The sequence below is a fragment of the Sminthopsis crassicaudata genome, chromosome 1 (genome assembly GCF_048593235.1).
Source record: "Sminthopsis crassicaudata isolate SCR6 chromosome 1, ASM4859323v1, whole genome shotgun sequence".
In the NCBI taxonomy this organism is placed as follows: domain Eukaryota; kingdom Metazoa; phylum Chordata; class Mammalia; order Dasyuromorphia; family Dasyuridae; genus Sminthopsis; species Sminthopsis crassicaudata.
In genome coordinates, this window is record NC_133617.1 from 488,414,888 (window position 1) to 488,436,509 (window position 21,622).

The window sequence follows — 21,622 nt, forward strand, 5'->3', positions numbered from 1 at the left end:
AGATTTCACCGAGATTTTGAATATGAGGAAGTTGTTGAATAGTGGTTCCATAGACAGAAGCAGTAAGTTTAAAAGATAGAATTAGATCTGAAGGAAAGGTAGCAAGCTCAGTTTGGGACATTTTGAGTTCAAAACATCATATATAGTTTAGAACATCAAGAGAAGGGGATGATGATTATTTTGTTATTATGTCTTCTCTATTCTTATTAGACACAAAGAAGAGCTAGATTGCTAATTTCTTGAAGGTAGGTGCCTATAGTTTTTGTCTTTTTATCTCGCTTGGCACCGAGCACAAGTCCTTCATTTAATAGGAAGTTTATCCATCCATCTATCCATCGTCTGTCTGTCTGTATCATCTGTCTGTCTGTTTATCTGTTTGATTTTTTTACATGAATGAATGCTCATCATGGGGATCATGGGACAAAATATCATAACCATTCAGTTGATCAACAAACATTTATCAATTTCTTACTATTGCCAGGCATTACAAGTGTTGAGATTGCAAAGATAGAATGAAACAATTTCTGCTCTCAAAGAGATAACATATGCATATATACTTAGAGCATACTAAGTATACAAAGTAAATACATTATAAATATTTTAAGAGTGGGGTGTGGCAGTAACAGCTGAGGGCAACAGGAAAGGACTATTGTCTAGGGTAGAGCTTGATTTTTTGAAGCAAACAAGAATTTTTAAGAGGAGTGCATTCCAGACAGAGGGTATAAAGACACAAAGGTGTATATATTGTGTTGTGTTGTGTGTGTGTGTGTGTGTATATGGCTAGACCATGGAAGTTGAATAGAGTAGAACAAGACTAGAAAAGTAGAGAATGACTAGATTGTGCAGGATTTTAAAATTCTAAACAAAAGAGTTTACATTTGATCCTAAAAAGATCTGTCTGATACTGGCAGACTTTTAAGAAAATTAGTTTGGGAGAAGAGTTTGGAGAGCAGTCATGTGAAGCACACAGACAATTGGAAAGATATAGAAATATATAATCCAAGAGATAGGTGTTGAGAGGCTTGCCTGTACTAGGGTAGCAATCCTAGGAATCAAGAAAAAGGAAGGGATGAGAAATGTTGCAGAGGGATGAGATTTGACAACAAATTGGATACATGGAGTAAGGGTAATGAGAATGAGGATGACACCAAGATGGTAGGGTATGGAACACAAATAACTGAATAAGGGCAATGCCCTTTGAGAAATAGTGATGTTCAGATGAAAGACAGCCTTTGGAAAAAACATAATGAGTTCTGTTTCGTAAATATTGAATTTGAGATGCCTATGGAACATCCTTTTTTGCTTTTTTATAATAGCTTTTTATTTTTTCAAAATACACGCAAAGATAGTTTTCAACACTCACCCTTGCAAAACCTTGTGTTCTATATTTTTCTCCTTCCCTCCCCATCTTCCCCTTCCCCTAGACAGGAAGTAATCCAACATAGGTTAAACTTGTGCAATTCTTCTAAACATATTTCCACATTTATCATGCTGCACAAGAAAAATTAGATCAAAAAGGGAAAAAATGAGAGAGAAGAAAAAAAAAAAAACAAAAAAAAAACCAAGCACACAACAAAAAAAAGGTGAAAATACTATGTTGTGATCCACATTCATCCCTACAATTCCCTCTCTATGGCAAATAGCTCTCTCCATCAGAACTCCATTGGAATTGACCTGAATTACCTCATTGTTGAAAACAGCCAGGTCTTAGTTGATCATTGCATAATCTTATTGTTGCTGTGTACAATGTAGAACATCCATTTTGAAATGTCCAATAGACGGTGAAGAAAAACTAGGAGTGAATATACAGATCTGGGAGTCATCTGCATAGAGATGATAATTAAACCCATAGAAAGTGATGAGTCACCAAACAAGAGAGTGAGTGTAGAGGGTGTATATTATCAGTCATATTAAGAATCTACTATGTGCTGGATACTGTTAAACACTGGAGATACAAAGAAAGGCAAAAAAGAGAAGAGGTCATATTCTAATTATCAGACAAGTTTTCTATATCATCAAGTCTTTGTTTAATTAGATTTTTGTTAGGTTTTTGTTGTTGTTGTTGTTGTTGTTGTTTTTGGTCAGAAATGGTTCAACCCAGTAGAGAGAGGTAGGAAGTAACTAAAATCTAAAAAGAATAAATATCAATAAAAATTAATTTTTGAAAAACAAAATGAAGGAATTGAATTAGACTTAGTGGTTCTCAATCTATATGCTATTAAAAGAATGCCATTTCATTAAATCAGAATAATAAATTAAACATACCTTCTATAAATTTGAATAAACCTATTTCATATAAGTATTATTTTTTCAAATATATGTAGCTGTTATAATCCATAAAATATGAATTCATTTAAAAGACTATTGAATTCATGGTGACTTTTCTTCATTGTTTATTTGAAACAGTCAGATGGTATAATGGATTGAATGCTAGATCTGAGTCAGGAAAACCTGAGTTCAAATCCACCTTTATATATTTACTAGCTTTGTGATCTTAGGTAAATTACTTAGCCTCTGTTGTCTCAGTTTCCCCATCTGTAAAATGGGGATAATAATTGCACCTATCTCACAATATTGTTGTGAGGATAAAATGAGCTAATGTTTGTTTTTGCAAACCTTAAAATATTAATCAAAAAGCATTTATTGTCTATTATATATCAGGCACTAAAGATACAAAGAAGAGATCCATTCTACATGTTTGAGTTGACCTCCAGCAGCTATTGGCAGGTAGCTCCCATAACAAAAGAGTCTCAAAAGATATTCAAGTAGTTCATGGTCTAATGGGGGAAAAAACATGCAAACAACTATGTACAAATGAGACATGTACAGAATAAATTAGAGAGAATCAATAGAGAGAAAGCACTGAATTAAGGGGGATTGCAGAAGATTTCTTGTAGAAGATAGGAATTTAGCTTGCAAACAAAAAAGCCAGGAGATGGGAATGAGGAGAAAGAGCATTCCAGACATGAGGAGCTGCCAATGGAGATTCCGTATCTTGTTTAGGATTAGCCAGAGCATCAGTGCGCTAAATGTTAACTATCATCATTACTAATATTTTTCAATTAATGATCACAAAAAATACAACTACTGCTATTTGGGGGAGTGGATCTCAAATTTTATTATATTAAAAAGAATTCTTATTCTCAAGATTAGGAACTTCTGACTAGATAATCTCTGCGGTCCATAGCAGTTAAAAGCTTTGCTAAAAAGTGAGAGTCAAAATTTGACTCCATGTCATCTGACTCAAGATCTAATATTCTTTCCACCATACCACTTAACCCTCTATGACTCTTCTCAGGCACTAATAAACAACACAGGATTTCTTTTGAGATGGAGCTGTCTTCCAGTGGGATCAGTGCTGACTTTATTAAGGTAGGTTTGAGGGTTGAAGAAAGGTACTAGGGAAACTGGAGTTTGTGGAGTAAGGGGGATGACTTAGTCTGAGTTGTACTTTAGGGCAATCACCTTAGCATCCATGTAGAGGATGAACATTGGAGTGGGGAGGCCCCATAGAGTGGTCTGTGTGGTTGTTTCTGAGGAGGGGCACAAAAACAGCTGACCTGCCTCTAGTAACTTTCCTTTTGCAGGGCCAAAGCGTAGTGGGAGCTGCTGGGGCTCTGGATTGGGCCGGGGGGTTTATAGACCTGAAGGATGACACCTTCGTGAATAACCAACCTACGAACCAGGAGGCAAAAAATGGGTACTTGGGTAAGGTTGTGTTGTTACCCTTCCCCCTAACCCTAGTTAAAAGACAAGGGCCTCAATGGGGAAAACCTTTGGCCCTCTACCGGGTCCTATATATAAGTTTTTGTTTCCAAGTGTCTGGTTCCCTCCACAGGCTATACAGTGGCCTGGCTACTCTCCAAGGGAAATAGGAAACTCTTGGCAGCTGGTGCTCCTCGATATCAGCATGTAGGTCGGGTGCTACTCTTCCAAGAACCAGACAGCAAGTCTGGAGGAAAGTGGAACCAAGTTCAGAGGTTGGAAGGGACCCAGGTGAGCAGAGTGTGTGATGAAGAGAACAAACCTGAGACTGAAGTTGAACAAGATGGGAACCTAAGCATTCTCCAGGAGAAGAAACATGAAATTAGCCTCCCTCTCACTCCTTGTGGTTGTGGGAAGCCAATGAGACCATTCCATAGAAGGTTACTCTGTAAGAGAACAGGAACTTAACCTGTCCTGTGTCTTAGGGAATAAAGGTAGGGAGGACGACTCCAGGTGGTAACTTCCTATTTTAACTAGTTATTTGTGAAATTTAGGTGCTAAACTTAGTTAATTCACTGCTGTTGATGGACTGAAAGTGCAATTTTTTTCTGTTGAATTTCAGTGCCTTGGTACAAAGTACTGAATTGTCCTGTCCAATTAGTTATAGCTTAGTGGATCTACATCCTATCCCTGATACTTACTAACTGTGTGGCGTTGAGCAAATTACTAAATTCTCTGAGACTCCATTTAAAATGGTAATAAATAATACTCTAGTACTTCACTGGGCTGTTCTGAGAATTAAATGAAATTATGTATGTGAAAAATTTTTATAAACTTTAAAGTGCTTCTTAAATGCTATCTGTTGTCATTATCTGAGCTCTGACATTTACTTAGCTATGTAATCTTAGACAAATCATAATTTTTATGCTATTCAGCTATCCAAATTAGTATAAGGAGAGTGTTCTGTAAACTAAAGTGCTACACAAATGTGTGTGATCCTTATTAAATCACCTCCTCTTTCTTTCTCTTTCAATAGGTTGGCTCTTACTTTGGTGGGGTGTTATGTGGGATTGATGTGGACCAAAATGGGGAGATGGAGCTTCTAGTGGTTGGAGCTCCCTTGTTCTACGGGGAGAGGAGAGGAGGTCGTGTTTTTGTTTACCACAGGAAAGAGGTAGAAAGCTGCAGCATTTTGTGTCTATGTATGTATATGTGTGTATATGTGTGGGGATGGGGAGTGGGGTGGAGGCTACAAAAGAAAATTGGAAAAAGGAAAAAAAGGAGAGCCTGTTCCTTCTAAGAATTAAATCTTAAGTACCACTAATTTACCTTTCTATAGAGTTCAGCTGACACTACCCAAGTTTTCTATAGAGCTGAACTAAAGCTAAGTACCCCTACTTAACTTTCAATAGAACTGAATTAATGCTAAGTAACACATTTAAACTCTATATAATTTGAACTATCACTAATCAAACTTTCTATAGCCTTATTGAAGCCTATTCAAACCCAAAAGCTCTGTATTGTCTCAAATCATATATTCGAGGGTGGGAAGAATGGGCAGGGGGGCAGAACAGACAGAACTCTTAATTCCATCCCAGAGTTCTACTGAGATCTCTGGATGATTCATAATAAACTTTTAATTCTACTTTTACTTATAATTTAGTAAATTCTTTTACTTCACCCGCACCTTGTCTCATCAAAAGCCTGCACATCCCCAACATTAGTACCCTTATTTCACTGGTTTATATTGTAATTTAACTTTTTTAAAAGTATGAATCCAAGGGTAGAGTGCAAAAGAAAACACTGGAATTCAGGAGCCTTGAGTTTTATTCTAGGCCCTACCACCAAATCAGTAATTGGCTTTTTTGGCAAAAGGCTTATTCTCTGGACTTCGGTTTCCTTATCTTGAACATGATTCAGTCAACTGAAGTCCCTTCCAGAACTAATGTGCTTTCTAATTCAAAGATTCCAGAAATTAGACATTTGCTATATTTCTTTTGTAATCTCAGTATCTGATAAAATAGCGTCTTGTACATGGTATGTTCTCAATATATACTTCTGAAGGTGATAAATGAGTGAATGTGTGATCCTTTTTCCTTGTCCCAGCTGACATTCCAGATGATGATGGAGCTTCATGGGGAAACTGGACATCCCTTGGGTCGTTTTGGAGCAGCCATCTCTGCTCTGACTGATATTAATGGGGATGATTTGACAGATGTGGCTGTGGGAGCCCCACTGGAGAAGTGGGGGGCCATTTACATCTACAATGGGAAGCCTGGTGGACTCAGTTCCCAGCCTAGTCAGGTGAGGAGTTTCCAAGGACTGGAGTCCAAGAATCTAATCTTAATCCTTTATCCATAGCCTATCTTTTTCTAGTTGTTTTACATAAGAGCTACTGACTCACTGAGGTCTCTCTTTTTTGTCCTAGCGCATAGAGGGCAGTCAGGTATCCCCAGGACTTCAGTACTTTGGGAGATCTATCCATGGCGCCATGGACCTTGGAGGAGATGGATTGGTAGATGTGCTTGTAGGGACTCAGGGTCAAGTGATTATGCTGAGGTGAGATGATATAGAACCCTTTGAATCTAGAATATCTGGGGATTTAAGAGATGGGAAGACTGATGCCTAGAAATGATTGTTGGAAGAATGGCTGAAGAAAAAGGAATAACACCTCCCACTCTAAATCAGATCAGCTTGGCCTGGGGTACCCCTACATACTTTTTAACAAATGGAAGCTAGAATAAGGGTAGTGATCTACAGAGAAAGAGCTGAAGTTTAGAAGGGATTAGGGGTTGATGGTTCTGGGAAGGAAGAAAGGCAATGATGAGGAATAAACTGAGGGTCTAAACCGAGATGGGTCAGTTCCTTTCAGGAGGTCTAATAATCTCTTTCTCCTTCCCAAAGTCCCAACTGTTGGGTCGGTTAACGAATGAATTTACGCTACTCAAGGCTGTGTAGAAACAAAGTCTTTATTGATTAGAATAGAAACACCGGGAGAGTTGGTGGGCAAAATGGCTGCAAGGTACAAGGCCAGTTTGCAAAGAATAGATTTTTGGGTTCCCTATTTTATACAAAGCATAATTATTCAAATGCATTGATGTAAGGAGGTTCAGGAGAGTGATGTAGATAAGATAAGGATTCTCTTGTAATCTTTTGAGTAGAGACAGAAGTCTCTTCCCCTGCTGTGACATTTGGTCTGTTTGAGCAGATTAGAATGGGGGCTGTAAAACTCCAACCAGCTCAGAAAGCCCAAACCAGTTTGATCACATCAAAGTCCAAGTCCCAAATGGAGTTGGAGATCAAACAAGGAATATCAAGGGGCTACAGCCCCCATCAGCCACAGTTGAATATTATCCAGAGCTCCACTTTCCTGTTGTGAATTCTCACTTAAATTTACTTCTTCTTTTGACTTCTCCTCACCCAGCTCTCGTCCAGTCTTAGACGTCTTCTCTTCATTGAACTTCTCCCCAGTGGAAATCCCAGTGCAAGAAGTGGAGTGTTCCTATCAGGGCAGTGTAAAAAGATCTGGGGTCAACATCACTGTATGTTTTGGGGTCAAGAACCTCACACCCAAATTCCTAGGTCAGTGCTATTTAGTCATCTTTCCTCCACAAGACATTTTCTCCACCTACCATCTAGTCCCATTTAATCACATTGTCTCATAGATTTAGAAATAGAAAGGGATCTTAAAAATTATCTATGCTGAGGTTCCTAACCAAGAGTTCATGAACTTGTTGGGTTTTATGTATGTATGTGTATATATGTATTTATTTTGCTGAGGCAGTTGGGGTTAAGTGAAGTACTTGCCCAGGGTCACACAGCCAGGAAGTGTTAAGTGTCTGAAATCAGTTTATGCCTTTAAAAACACTATTCTAGGAGAGGAACCATAGGCTTCACCAGACTGCCAAAGGGAGCACACACACACACACAAAAAGATTAAGAACCTCTGGCCCGACTAATATGTTTTATAGATGAGAAAATGGGGCACATAAAACCTAAGAGACTTCCCCAAACTCATACATTTATTGGTTGTGGCAGAGCCAGTATTTCAATCTTAATTTCTCTACTGGAAATCTATTGTTCCTTCCATTATATCATTTTCCTGCTCAATGTTCAGGTCTTCTTCATCCTAACCTTCCAAACCTCTTTACTCTGTCCAGGGCCCCTAGTGGCTAATCTCACCTATATCTTACAACTGGATGGACACCGGATCAGAAGTCGGGGCTTTTTCCCTGGGGGAAAACAGGAGACTGGAGGGAACATGACTGTCACTCCAACAGGATCCTGCACCCAACACTGGTTTAATTTTCCTGTGAGGAAATTAAGGGGTTTGGTTCAGAGGAGGCAAAATATAGCAGTTAATGTAATTCTTAAGAGTTACTGGCTTGGGGCAGGAGAAGTTCAACAGATAATTATAATATTGATATACTTTTTCCCTCTAGGTATGCATTGAGGATTACATCTCCCCCATCAATGTCACTCTGAGCTTTTCTCTTCTTGAGGATAAATACAATGTAAGAGGGAGTTGCAAGATGGGATATTGGGTGGGAATGGAAAGTCAATGCCATGTAATTTTAGAATTCCCAACTTATTGTTGAAAGGCACTTTAAGAATTTAGAATATCAGAGCTGGAAGGGACCTCAGGAACCTAGAATGTCGGAGCTGGAAGGGATCTTAGGAACTATCTAGTCAAATTCTCTCATGTTCAAAAATGGGAAAACTGAGGCTTAGAGACAATGTTATGTGGCCAAGACACTTGTTTGTGGAGCTAGAATTCCAACACCATCTCCATCACAAGATGAGTCTTGGATGGGTATTCAGAATGAAATGGAAGCAAGAGATACTTCTGGAGGCAGGTTAACCAATTTAGAAGAGAAAGCTGCTAGTGTTTTTCAAAAAACAAAGAAACAAAAAATCTCTGGGGTCAGAAGCAATGATATCAGAGAAAACTTCCCCTGTGGGCTTAATTCAATCAACAAGTATTGATTAGGTACCTACTAGTGTCCTCAAAGGGTCTCACTCATTGCCCAGCAGGTGGTATCCTCCTCCATTTATTTTCAATTCACAAGCATTTATTTTTCTCTCCTTCTTACCTTTCCTCCTTCAGTTAAAAAAAAAAGAGAGAAAAAAAAACCCCTCTTAACAATATGTATTGTCAAGCAAAACAAATGTCCACATTGACCATCTCCATGTCTTGTCTTGTTTTGCCTCCTGAGTCCATAATCTATCTCTCTTACTGGGAGATGAGTAGCACATTTCATCAGCTACTTTTTTTTTTTTTAATTTTTTTTTTTATTATATATATATATATATATATTTTATAATATTATCCCTTGTATTCATTTTTCCAAATTACCCCCCCTCCTTCTATTCCCTCCCCCCGATGATAGGCAATCCCATACATTTTACATGTGTTACAATATAGTCTAGGTACAATACATGTGTGTGAATATCATTTTCTTGTTACACAATAAACATTAGAATCCGAAGGTACATGCAACCTGGGCAGACAGATATTAGTGCTAACAATTTTCATTCCCCTCCCAGTGTTTCTTCTCTGGGTGTAGCTACCTCTGTCCATCATTGATCAACTGGAAGTGAGTTGGATCTTCTTTATGTTGAAGATTTCCACTTCCATCAGAATACATCCTCATACAGTATTGTTGTTGAAGTGTACAGTGATCTTCTGGTTCTGCTCATTTCATTCAGCATCAGTTGATTTAAGTCTCTCCAGGCCTCTCTGTATTCCTCCTGCTCATCAGCTACTTTTAAAGGCCACAGCTGGCTGGGGATAGAAGAACCTAAATTCTGCAGGAGGAGGAGAGCTGAATCTGGGAAAGGGGCAAACACCAAAGCCCAATATTAGGAACCTTTCTCTGAAAATTCCCATCTGAATGACTTCTTCCCTCTCCCTATCCCTTCTCTTGGTCCCTCCAGGGTTCTTCTGGAAAGAAAATACAGCCTACGATGAGACCCATCCCACACTCAGAGTCCAAGGAGGTAAGAGGGAGAGGTTGGGAAAGGGAGAGAGGAGAGGGTTTAGGGGTGGATGAAAGGAACCCCATCTTGGTGTTTCTCTCTCCAGATTCCTTTTGAGAAGAACTGTGGAGATGACAAGCAGTGTGAGGCTGATCTGAAGTTGAACTTTCATTCCAATGGGTTCGTATGTCCAAAGTTTGGCACTTTGCACCCCGGACATAAGCACTGATCCTGAACTTGACTTTTCCCTATACTAAGTCCACTTCCCTGATCCGGCTTAGACCAGTGCCTAATAATAAGTACTCAATGATCATTCAACAGTTATCAAATATTATTAAATAATTATCAAGTAATCAATAAAATTAATTGGGGATCCTGGGCCTTGTTCCTTGATCTCTCCCTCAGATCTTCTGAGTTACACCTGGCCCCCTCATCCAGCCTCTCTGCCGTTTTGGAGCTGAGTAATGTTGGGGAAGATGCCTATCGGGTTCACCTGGGCTTGACCCTTCCCCAGGGTCTCTCCTTCCGAAAAGTGTCCATGCTCCAGGTAAAGGAAAAGGCACTGAGTGCCCTGCTCCCAGACTCTTGGGAGAGTAGACTGAAAATGCAAACAGGGACAACAAAGGAGGAGTTTTTAAACTCTTAAAATCCTGGATAAAAGTGAGTAAGGGGCCATTTATGATACATATAATGTTAGAACCAAGTAAGGGATTAGAGGTCATCTGGACCATGGCTGGATCTCACAGAGAGGGCAATGGATGCCCAGACTGTAAAGTGACTTGCCCAGGACCATTTAGTGGGTTGGAACTGGGCTGTAGGATGGCATAGAGAAAAGACTGGCTGAATTTGGAGTCCGAGGGACAAGATTTGAATCCTGGCTCTTCCATTTCCTACCTGTGTGACTATGAGGAAGTGATTTGACCTCTCTGGGTCTCAGTTTCCTCATGTGTGAAACGAAAGCATGAAACAAGGTGTCCTTTAAGTCCCTTCCAGCTCTGACATTTGATGTATCACATACTATAATTCCCAGCCAGGGCTCTCCCCAGAAGTCTAATTACCTAGTTTGAAGAACATTCCTAACCTATTTGAAACCGATATTTGGGAGGATAATTCTGCCTTTTGGAACCCAACTGGCACCCCTAAATGGCTTCATTGTCTGTTGCCTCAGAGTCGGGTTCCTGTGAGCTGTGAGGAAGGAAGCTTGGAGACTGTGCTATCTTCTTGGGTTCTGTCCTGCAATGTGAGCTCCCCAATCTTGAAAGAAGGAAGTACGGTGAGATTCTCTCAGATCATATAGGTCTGGGATAAGAAGCAGGAGGAGAAGTAGGGATCATTCCCCAAGGTCTGGGAAAGGGAAGGATACATGATCCGGGGAAAATATTGCAAGCTAGAATGGAAGGGGGTAGGTTAAACTTGAGCATAGGAGGAGTGTCTGTAGCCCAGAAAGGAAGGAGGGAGAGGGATGGTATGATGGATGTTTGAGTTTTCCTCCCTGGTGACTCCCTGATTCCAGGTATACATCCATATGATGTTTGACACCTTGTTGAACAGCTCCTGGGGGGACTTCCTGGAAATGAAAGCAAATGTGAGCAGGTAAATGAAATCTAAGCACCCCTTCCTTGTCTTCTGCTATTCTCTGGGCCTCCTTTCCCGGCTCACTCCCCTTATTGCCTTCTATGTAGTTCCTCACAGATAATGTGCATCTGTATTGTCTGTTCCCAGGCTGTAGTGCTCAATCTGCCCTCCTTGCTTCCCTGGCTCCCTTTAAAACCCAAATCAGATCCTACCATCTTCAAGAATCTCCTTCTGGTCTCCCCCAGATGCTAAAATTACCTTCCATTTTCATTGTATCTGTCTGAGATGTATCTTGTTGTTTTTCATGCCATCTACCCTCTTAGGATGTAAGCTCTCAAAGGGATGGTTTTTGCCTGTGCTTGTATTTGCTTGTCTCTGCCTGGCATATCTGCATGATAAATGCTTATTGAATGACCAACTAATCTATGTCTGCAGTGACAATGAGGACTCCGTACTACTAAAGGACAACCTGGTGACCAAGAGGATCCCCATCCTGTTCCCTGTCAAAGTGATGATTGAAGAGTATGTTTTCCTCAGCCCCTCACTCCAAGCCCTGGAGCTTTCTACCCTGTTGTCCCTCCCTATGGGCTTCCCTCTGAATGCCTGCTCTTCCTAACTTCCCAGGTGGGATCTGCTCCCGATCCCAACCCCAGGACTGACCAGCTTGATTCAAACTATTGCTCTCACCTATTAACAGATCTTCCTGATTTAAGATTTTCTCCATACTTTCCAATCCATCTTTCATACCCTTCCCAGAAGATCTGGCCCTTCTTTAAAAAAAAAAAAAAGTACTAAATGGCTCTATCATCTACCAAATAGATAAAGGTCAAACTCCTTGTCTGACATTTAAGGTACTCCATCAATGTCCAGGTTCTTGAAGAAGAATAGTTTACATTTCTAGGATACTATATGATTTAAAAGGCTTTCCCCCCCTCATAGCTACTTTGTAAGGGAGTAAAATTATTATTAACTCCATTAATTATATGTGAATTCCATGGCTCAGGAAGATGAAGAAATGTGCCTGCACTTCTAGTTGGAACCAGGCTATGAACCAAGACTAAATGATTCTAAACTATAGATCCTTTCCCACTATACTACATGTTTTTCAGCTAAGCTTTGAAAATGATGTGGTAAATTATTCTTGCATATATTTTATTTTTTTATTTTTTATTTTTTATTTTATATATAATATATATTTTTTATAATATTATCCCTTGTATTCATTTTTCCCAATTACCCCCCCTCCCTTTATTCCCTCCCCCCGACGACAGGCAATACCATACATTTTACATGTGTTACAATATAGTCTAAGTACAATACATGTGTGTGAATATCATTTTCTTGTTGCACAATAAACATTAGAATCCGAAGGTACATGCAACCTGGGCTCTTGCATATATTTTGAAAATAAAAGCCTCAATGGAAAAAAAAAGCATTTATGGGATCCTAATATAAAAAAAGAAAATTATATAGTGTTCTACAATCTACATTAGATTACTTGCCATGTTGGGGAGAAGGGAAGGGAGGGAGGGAAAACATTAGAACTCAAAAAATAAAATTATGTGGTAGGCAACAGGGAGACATGGAACATTCTATCTCTACTCTTAATTAAAATATTGACATCAAAGTTAGATGGACCTTTAGAACCTATAATTCTAGAGCTAGTTGGAACCTTTGAACAAGGAATATAAAATGTCAGAGCTAGAATGTACTCTAAAACTTTCTAAGTCTAACTCTAAACTCTAAAGGTTCTCTTGCTCTAGAATCTGCTTCCTTTGTACTGCATCATGTTCTTGCTCTCTTAAGAGTTGGTGAGGATGTGCAAGTGTATCTGATTACTAGATTTTATTTTGTGCAATCTAAGGATGAGCTTTTTTTTTTTTTTTAAAGGAGGCTCTACACTATTGGTTTATGTTAAAACACAAGTTTAATGTAATTAACTAAAACATTGAGATACTTATACATATTAATTCCATACATATTTGTAACAGATACAAGTCCAGTGCCTTGCACATAATAAATGCTTAGAAAATGCTTATTGATTATCTCCAAGTCATGTTTTCCATATCCTTTAAGTTCAATTAATTTTTAAACCTATATGCAATACCTTGTATTTATTCTGTTTTGGAAGGCAGCCATTGAGCTAAAGATGAGCAAAGTTTTTCTCACAAGGCATATGTTAGCTCTGCAGGGATAGTACCCAATGTTCCCTAGATGTCCATATTCACCATTTTCATTTTCTCTTTCTTCACAGCCAGGAAAACTCCACTCTGTACCTCAATTTCACCTCCAAAGGTCCCAAGATCCGCAAGGTGCAGCATGTTTATGAGGTAGGAATCATAGACTCTTGAGTTTAAATCTTAAAATCTTAGGACTGAAAGAGGCTTTAGGGGTCATTTAGGCCAATTGCTTACACAGAACTAGGATTTGCACCATAGCAACCTTGGCCAATCATCATCAGGCCTTCATCAGGTATGCTTGAATGTACCCAAGGTTACACACTGGCTTCACTGGATAGCTCTAATGATGTTAGTGAGCTTCTTAAAATAAGCCAAAAATGTGGCTCCTGTCACTTCCTTCCCACTGGTCTAAAATCTGGTTTCTAGATCTAAGCAAAATGAACTCATCACTGTTCCCCATGATTAGCCCTTCAGGTACTATTAAAGAGCCACCATGATCTTTCTGCTGCCACATTCCCAATTACTTCAACCAGTTGTGTGGTTTGGCTTATGAGATGCTTTTCAGATCTTCCTCTGAACTCCTCCAATTTGTTATAATGCAGTGTCAGAAATCTGAGCTGATCATACTTCACTCCATCTATGGTCTGACAAACTCAAAGTAGCACAATAGAACCACTCGGATACTATAGTTTCATTGCTGCTAACCAAGGTCATATTAGTTTTTTGTTTGTTTGTTTGTTTGTTTTATGATTCCCATCATAGTGTTGATTCCTGTGAAATTTGTGGTCAGCTATACCAGTGTTTAGCACAATGCTTGGGACATGTGGGTTTGTAGTTAGTCATTTTTTAAGTTTTGTTCAACTCTTTGTGACCCCATTTGGGATTTTCTTGGCAAAGTCACTCAAGTGGTTTGCCATTTCCTTCTCCAGTTTATTTGATAAATGAGGAACTGAGGCAAACAGGGTAAAATGGTTTGCCAACAGTCACAAAGCTAGTAGGTGTCTGAAGCTGGATTTGAATTCAGGAAAATGAATCTTCCTGACTTCAGACTTAGCACCTTATCTATCCACTAAGTTGCCCTCTGGCACTAATAAGTCTTTAATAAATGCTTGTTGATTGATACCCTATTCTGTACTTGTGTAACTGATTTTTAAAACATACATCTTAGCACAGTGGATAGAAAAAAAATGTTCCTTCTTTGCAGAGTTAGGCAGCTCTGGATGTGGAATATGGTGTATAATGTTAGGTGTAGTTGATGTGTGGATTAGTTTTGCTGAATTTCTTTTCTTCTTCTTCTTTTTGTTAGAAAGGATGGATCCCTGGGAAAAGGAGGAGAGAGGAATATATTTGAAAATTTAGGGGATATGTAAGCAAAAGATAGCAATGATTTTTTAAAATGTTGGTCAAAATAGAGTTGAAGGCAAGAATTTGCATCAAGTTAATGAAGAAGGGTAAGGAATGAATTATCTGAGAAGTAGAGGGAACAAGGATGTTCTACAAGAGTAGAACTTGGGAGTTCACCGCACAAGGTGTGAGAGCTCCTCTGGGAAGCCATTGACCTGGAACACATGGCTACATTTAGTTTCTTCTCTGTTTTCAGGTGAAGACTCAGGTCTTTATAGATGCCCCGCCTACTCTGGAAGTCTTCATCATTGTTCCAAAAAGCCAGATAAAAGGATTCTCTACAAAGAACTGGACTGCTCAAACAGTTAGTATCAGAGGGAGCAATGGAGAAACCTGGACACCTGGGTCTAAGGAAGGATGGGAACTTCTGGGTCTGAGCTAAGAGATGGAAATGCCAAGGTGTGAGGTTAGGAAGTTGAGATATCTATATCTGATGGGTAAAAAAGGAGGCTAGAATCTGAGTAGCAACTTCAGACCTTCAGATGCTCCTGTTTACCAGGAACCATATCAGGTTCCAGGCTTAATGAATCTGATCAGGCATTGGAAACTGGGAGACGCTTCAAGATGCTTGGGTCTGAACTGGGTGCTCAAGATCTCTAAATCTGAAAAGGCAGTGTGAGTGGCTGGGGGTGCCTGGATTTGAGCTGGGAAGGCCTGAGTAAGCTGCATGGATAGATTAAGGGTAGGGAATCAGAATATGTCCAGATCTGATGGGGGGAGGGGCAAGAGACAGTTGATTTGTGCAATACCTTTTCCATGCTTTGAGGTAATGGAGAATCCTCCCTCTTGCCATATCCTGTATCATGTCTCTAGGAACCCCCTGTACTCTGCCGTCTTGAGGACCCAGAGAATTTGCTCCACTCCACTCAGGTAAGCATTTTAGGTTAGGGAAGTAGGAGGAACAAAGAAAGACAGCCTAAGCAGACTCATTTATCAAATTTTATCTCCCGCTTTAGCAGGGGATCGTGGTATAAACTGACTTAATTCCTCTCTCCCTTTTACCCAAGGCCCATGTCTCAGGGGTCATCTTCAGGTGTGTAGTTAATTTCAGGGAAGTGACCTTGGTTCGAGTAAGTGGGATGGTGGAAATCACTGAAGAGATCCAGGTAGGTAGCCTGTGAGGTACACCTGAAGGATGGGGATAGGGTGGGCCTGTGGGGGATGGGGTAGGCCTGTGGGGTAAGGCCTGGGGTTAAGACAGCCACAAAATTCCTCCTCTCTTAGGCCTCTTCCATGTTCAGCCTAAGCAGCAACATCTCTGTGATCTTCAACTCCAGAAAATACTATCACCTCTATGGCAAGGAGTCTGCCCAGTCCCAGGTATTATGCATCATTTAGGAATCCTCCTTTTCCCTGGCTCCTAGAAGGTGGAAAAACCTTCTCTTCAAAATCCCTCTCTTCTCCCTTAGGTTGTTACAAAGGTGGACATTGTTTATGAGAAGAATTCTCTCTATCTCTACGTGCTTAGTGGAATCGGTGGCTTGCTCCTCTTGCTGTTGATTTTTGGAGTACTCTACAAGGTGAGCAGCATTCGAATTGAGATCCTTTGGGCTGGGGTCACTAAGGACTTTCCTCAGGGAAAGGGAGGTGAGAAGAGTCCATCCACTCTATGCACTAAGAAGCCAAAGAACACAGTGGAACCAAGGCTGGATGGTGATGGGGTGGGGGCATGTCTGCCATTGGCTTGCTGTGCAGTCTTGGGTGGATCATTATTGCATTTTTGTCTATTTTGTTAAGTATTTCCCAATTACATTTTAATCTTGTTCTGGCCTAGTGGGAAGAGTTACTGTTTGACAACATTACTCTAAATGGACCTCACTGTTGTATTCTAAACTCGACAACGTTCACAGCCAAACAGGAATCCTCTTGTTAGGATATGTGTCTGGGGCAAAATCGGGGAAGCAAATAGGATTCTTTCATAGTTATTGACTCAAGATGATAATCTTTCTTTTTTCTCCTTTCAAAATTGCTGGGAGGAAAGAATAGGGAAAAACAAAACTATCATCCACAGTGATACCTACATTATCACCTGCAGTACATTCAGGCGAGCTTGCCTTTGACACAGGATGAGCACCTTAGATTGGGCAGTATGATTCCTCTGGAAACAGTAGGTATGGTAGATATAGTTGACTCCAACTGATTGATGCTATAACCCTCTGATGCTCACATTCAGTATATCCACTCACTCCTAACTCCAAGACCCAGGGCTAGATCTATCTTCTGCCTTCCACATATCCCTCAAGTAGTTCTTTGCTGATTACTTTTGCCTTTCAATCTGATTACTTGCAGAGGACACAATACCACAGAATTTCAAGGTTGGAAGGGGCCTTTTAGTTCAACCCCTCCCCACTGAGGACTTCTCACTACAATATATTGCCTAAATAATTCTCTAGCCATTATTTAAAGACCTTTGGAGCCCACTACTTCCTTAGACACGCATCCCACTTAGGACTAGCTCTCCTTCTCACCAGGTCAGGCTTACATTTGTCTCTCTACAACTTCTACTCTAAGAATTAGAATCCTAATTGTTCCTTATCGATCCAGGGAGACTTAGTCCAGCCCTTGAGGACAGCTATCATACACTCCCTGAATCTTCTCTTATCTAGGCTAAATATCTCCAAGTCTTTTCATCTAGCCTCATATGAGTTGGACTTAAGAACCTCCACTATCTTCTGAATTTTCTCCAGCTTAAACTGTGGGATCACTGAGAAACACAGTGTTCAACCAAGGTATTGCTGTTTTTGATCCCCTTTGAAATAAAGTATTCCTGGAAGATTCCAGTCTCCTTTTCTAAACTATATTTCTCAATTGATTGTATTATCTGCAAAGGCAATATTGGCTTCCTTTCAGAACTAGACTTCTCACTGTAGGCTATGATCATGATACCTTAAATCCAGTCGTTCAAATGCTTCTGTTCACATGGGATCAGTGAAATACAAAACATTGCTCCGAGCTTTGCAGCCTCAATTTTAGTAATGGGTCTTTTTACAATTTACAAAGTAGGTTCATCCCCATTTTATCTTTACCTCAGTTCTATAAGGAAGGCAGAACAAGTACAGTCCCTTTGTAGATGAAGATACTGGATTTCAGAGATTCGCTCAAACTTATACAGCCGTAAATAAACTGCTGAGCTAGGATCTGAACACGGATCTCCCAGTTCCAACTTGTGTGATCTCTATACTATTCTACTATACAGCTCCAGTACTAGCCACTGTAGGGAAACTGGTCCAGTTTTTTTGGAGGGAAAGACTGTATTGTATACAGAAGATAAAGATTCAGGGATCCTAAATGAGTGATTGGATGGATCAGAAAAGGCTTCCTGAAGAGGTGAATTTTGAATTTTGAATATAATGAATGAAGTAATGGAAAAGCACATATTAAACCTTTCTGTGTGCAAAACTAAGTGCTGGAGATATATCCAGAAGAGGATGGAGGTTCCCGCTCTGAAGGGGAAGCAAGGATGGGCAGAGAAAACTTGAAGGCTCTTTGGATGTAAGAGAAGGACTTGAGCAGAGGGGCAGAAGGATTAGTGTTGCCATTGGGTGATGTCTAATTCTTTTTTTCTCTTGCCATGGACAGATTGGCTTCTTCAAAAGGGGCCTTAAAGAGAAGATGGAAGCTAATGGTGCAATCCCGGATGGAATCATGGATGAAGCCTCGGGCCCCTCTGCCTCTGCTGATCCAGGCTGCACAGAGCCCCTTAACCCCAGGGAAGAGAAAGGTGGAGGCTCTGCTGATCCAGGCTGCACAGAGCCCCTTAACTCGGAGGGAGGAGGAGGTGAAGGCTGTGCTGACTGAGACCTGAGCTGTAGGGAACACCTGGGAGTCCTAGGGCCCCAAAGCCAGAAAAAGCCCAGGGTTGGTAATCAAGAATCCTGAGACCTGGCGTTAGCAAGGCCGTCAATTTATGCAGCTTTATACAAGCTTTCCTAGGCTTCTCCTCCCTGAACGTTAATTCTCCAATCTGTGAAATAGGCATAAATAATATCTGTCCTACTTCATAGGGAGGTTGTGAAGATCTGAAGCGGTAATGTAGATGAAAGAACTTTGGAACAAACACAGAATCTGTGATATCTAAGGTATGGGGGGAGATCCCCAAATAAATAACCCTGTCTTGAAGGAACAGTTTTATTCATACCATAGTTCATCCCTTTCAGTGTGATGACCAGGGCCATCTCCAGTCGCCCTGATCTCTGTCTGGCCACAGGACCCAGATGGCTCTGGAGGAAGAAGTGAGGCAGGTGACCTTACCCAGACCTCCTTCACTGAAGTCCCATTCTTTTGCACATCATGGAGTCACCTCCCCGATGTCACGATCATCTTTAAGAATGAAGGACAAACAACATCTCTATACTCATACATCTCCTGGGTATGGTGAAAGAATCCTGAAAACAAGGCTCCTGAATCCCAGCCCTGAAACCTCTGAATTCAACATGTCATAAATCAGTTTCCTGTTGGCCCAATTCTCTCCTCATCTTGTCTTCCCAGCCTTCTCCAAAACCCCTTTGTCTTCTTGAGATTTTCTTTTCCTTTGGAGTAAATTGGTCAAAATTCTGTGCCTCCCTAAATCAGATTTTGTAAAGTATCTTCCCCCTTCATCCCTGTCCCTTTTGTGAGCCCTTCAGCTCTGTGTTATCTGGGAAGAGAAGGCAGTGGGCCCCTAAGAAGAGAGTCAGTGATGATAACCAGGTCATAGAGGTATGTGGTAAGGGCAGATGTAAAAACTGCAGGCCTCTGTGTGTGGGGCAGTCAGGGAGGTCGTGTTTGAGTTGGCCTGTAAATGCTGAGAAGAGTCAGTCAGAAAAAAAGCATCGAGTGCATCAATGTGAGCATAGTGGGAACATAGGGTATATACAAGGCGGCGGCAGGAGATAAGACTGGAGATGTTGGGAATGGATTACAGTGAGTCTTAAATGTCAGGCTGAGATGTTTGCACTTGGAATTACATGTTGGGATGACCTGAGAGATCATCTGGGAAATCTAGAATGAAACCTGGAGTTTTTCTGCAATCTTCTTATTCCACAGATAAGGACACAGGCTGAGAGATAGCAAATGACATGGTTTCCCTTCTCTGATCCTCATCTTATCTCCATCGTTTCCCTTCTCTGATCCTCATCTTATCTCCATCAGAGGATGTTTCTCAACAAGGGGAGGGACAGGGGAGGAATGATGTTTCCAGTGTCTCCCACATCCCACTGTGTCAGTGGCTCCATGTCTCAGAGTGATACATCCCCATGTCTATGATCCTTAAAAAAAGTTAGTGTGACAAGGAGTGAGAAATCTTGGATTGGAAATTAAGGGGTATGTAATTTCTTGCTGTGCTTGTCTTTGTGTATGGTCTCAGGCAAATTACGGAGCTCCTCAGAGCCTCCTTGTCCTCATCTGAAATGGGCATAATGATACCTTCCCTCAGGAGCCTGTTTCAAAGCTGAGAAAACAGATGTGACTTTGTTAACTAGGAACTATCTGGATACAGGAATGAAGCCAGAGTTGTACAACAATTTCTGTGAAAAAGATTTGGGTTTTTAGGAAACTACATTCAACAATATTTACTACAATCCCAGATGCATAAAGTGTGGAAGCCAAAAAAGACCACTAACATATCCCCTTTGTTGTACTTGGTTCCCCTCAACCCCACACTAAGTTTGAAGTACATTTCAGGTATGTCAGTCTTATCTGACAATCCCCCCCACATCCTACTGATGCGTTTTTTTTTAATAAACTAACCAGAGAACAAAGAAAAAGACATTTAATTAAAGCATTAGAAAATAATTAACAAAAAAATTCCCCATTAATGTTGATGTACACTCTCCTACAGCTTACCATACCACCAGCCAGAACAAAACACATGTAGTAACTAGAAAGTATTTTACAAGGAATACACATACCTGGAAATACATATGGCCTGTGCTCACATGTCTGGGCCTATTCATCTCAGGGGCATTTAGTTTGAGAGAAAATGTAAAGTAATTTGATAATTCTTTGTCAAGTGATTGATAGATGGATTAAATTGGCTTTGTTTGGGACTGCCACAGAGTAAAATTAAGAGTGATGGACAGAAGGTACAGAGGAGTCAGATTTAGTCTCACTATAAGGGAAAACATTTTAACAGAGCCTCTTAAATATAGAACGGCCTGCTTTAATAAGTAGGAATTTTTTTCCTTATCACATGGTGTAACATGCCCTCCTGGCAATTACAATTACCAGTCTATCCTATGCCCAACAGAGTACCTTTAACCACTGACCTTTGCAGTGTCAACTCTACCCGGTTCGCCTCCTCTTGAAGCTTTCTTTTTTTTTTTTTAATTTTTTTATTAATTTTTATAATTATAACATTTTCTTTGACAGAACATATTCAAAGGTAATTTTTTTTTTTACAACATTATCCGTTGTACTCCCTTCTGTTCCAAATTTTTTCCCCTCCTTCCCTCCACCCCTTCCCCTAGATGGCAGGCATTTCCATACATATTAAATATTTTATAGTATATCCTAGGTACAATATATATGTGCAGAACTGAATTTTGTTGTTGTTGCAAAGGAAGAATTGTATTCGGAAGCTAAAAATAATCTGGGAAGAAAAACAAAACAAAACAAAACAAAACAATGCTCACAGTTTATACTCATTTCCCAGTGTTCCTTTTCTGGATGTAGCTAATTCTGTCTGTCATTGATCAATTGGAATTGGATTAGCTCTTCTCTATGTTGAAGATATCCACTTCCATCAGAATATGTCCTCATACAGTATCATTGTTGAAGTGTATAATGATCTTCTGGTTCTG

The 21,622-nt window shown here is 40.2% G+C and overlaps 1 protein-coding gene across 3 annotated transcripts in view; it reads left to right on the plus strand.

The window, feature by feature from the left end:
- The window catches only part of ITGAL (integrin subunit alpha L), a 90,487-nt gene extending 71,525 nt beyond the window's left edge, over positions 1-18,962 (plus strand). For 2 of the 3 annotated variants that reach the window (XM_074281291.1, XM_074281290.1), the window contains exons 10-31: positions 3,299-3,372; positions 3,588-3,708; positions 3,839-3,996; positions 4,742-4,879; positions 5,812-6,009; positions 6,134-6,264; positions 7,130-7,287; positions 7,866-8,017; positions 8,148-8,219; positions 9,643-9,705; positions 9,791-9,864; positions 10,090-10,231; positions 10,853-10,957; positions 11,198-11,277; positions 11,695-11,781; positions 13,514-13,589; positions 15,040-15,147; positions 15,657-15,713; positions 15,851-15,949; positions 16,068-16,163; positions 16,253-16,363; positions 18,423-18,962. In XM_074281291.1, the coding sequence (XP_074137392.1) occupies positions 3,299-3,372; positions 3,588-3,708; positions 3,839-3,996; positions 4,742-4,879; positions 5,812-6,009; positions 6,134-6,264; positions 7,130-7,287; positions 7,866-8,017; positions 8,148-8,219; positions 9,643-9,705; positions 9,791-9,864; positions 10,090-10,231; positions 10,853-10,957; positions 11,198-11,277; positions 11,695-11,781; positions 13,514-13,589; positions 15,040-15,147; positions 15,657-15,713; positions 15,851-15,949; positions 16,068-16,163; positions 16,253-16,363; positions 18,423-18,641 (2,519 nt within the window). In that variant the 3' untranslated portion in view covers positions 18,642-18,962. Of the gene's footprint in view, positions 1-3,298; positions 3,373-3,587; positions 3,709-3,838; positions 3,997-4,741; positions 4,880-5,811; positions 6,010-6,133; positions 6,265-7,129; positions 7,288-7,865; positions 8,018-8,147; positions 8,220-9,642; positions 9,706-9,790; positions 9,865-10,089; positions 10,232-10,852; positions 10,958-11,197; positions 11,278-11,694; positions 11,782-13,513; positions 13,590-15,039; positions 15,148-15,656; positions 15,714-15,850; positions 15,950-16,067; positions 16,164-16,252; positions 16,364-17,449; positions 17,573-18,422 lie in introns of all 3 variants that reach the window. The other variant, XR_012484613.1, reaches the window with a different exon arrangement.
- Positions 18,963-21,622: the final 2,660 nt, after the last annotated feature.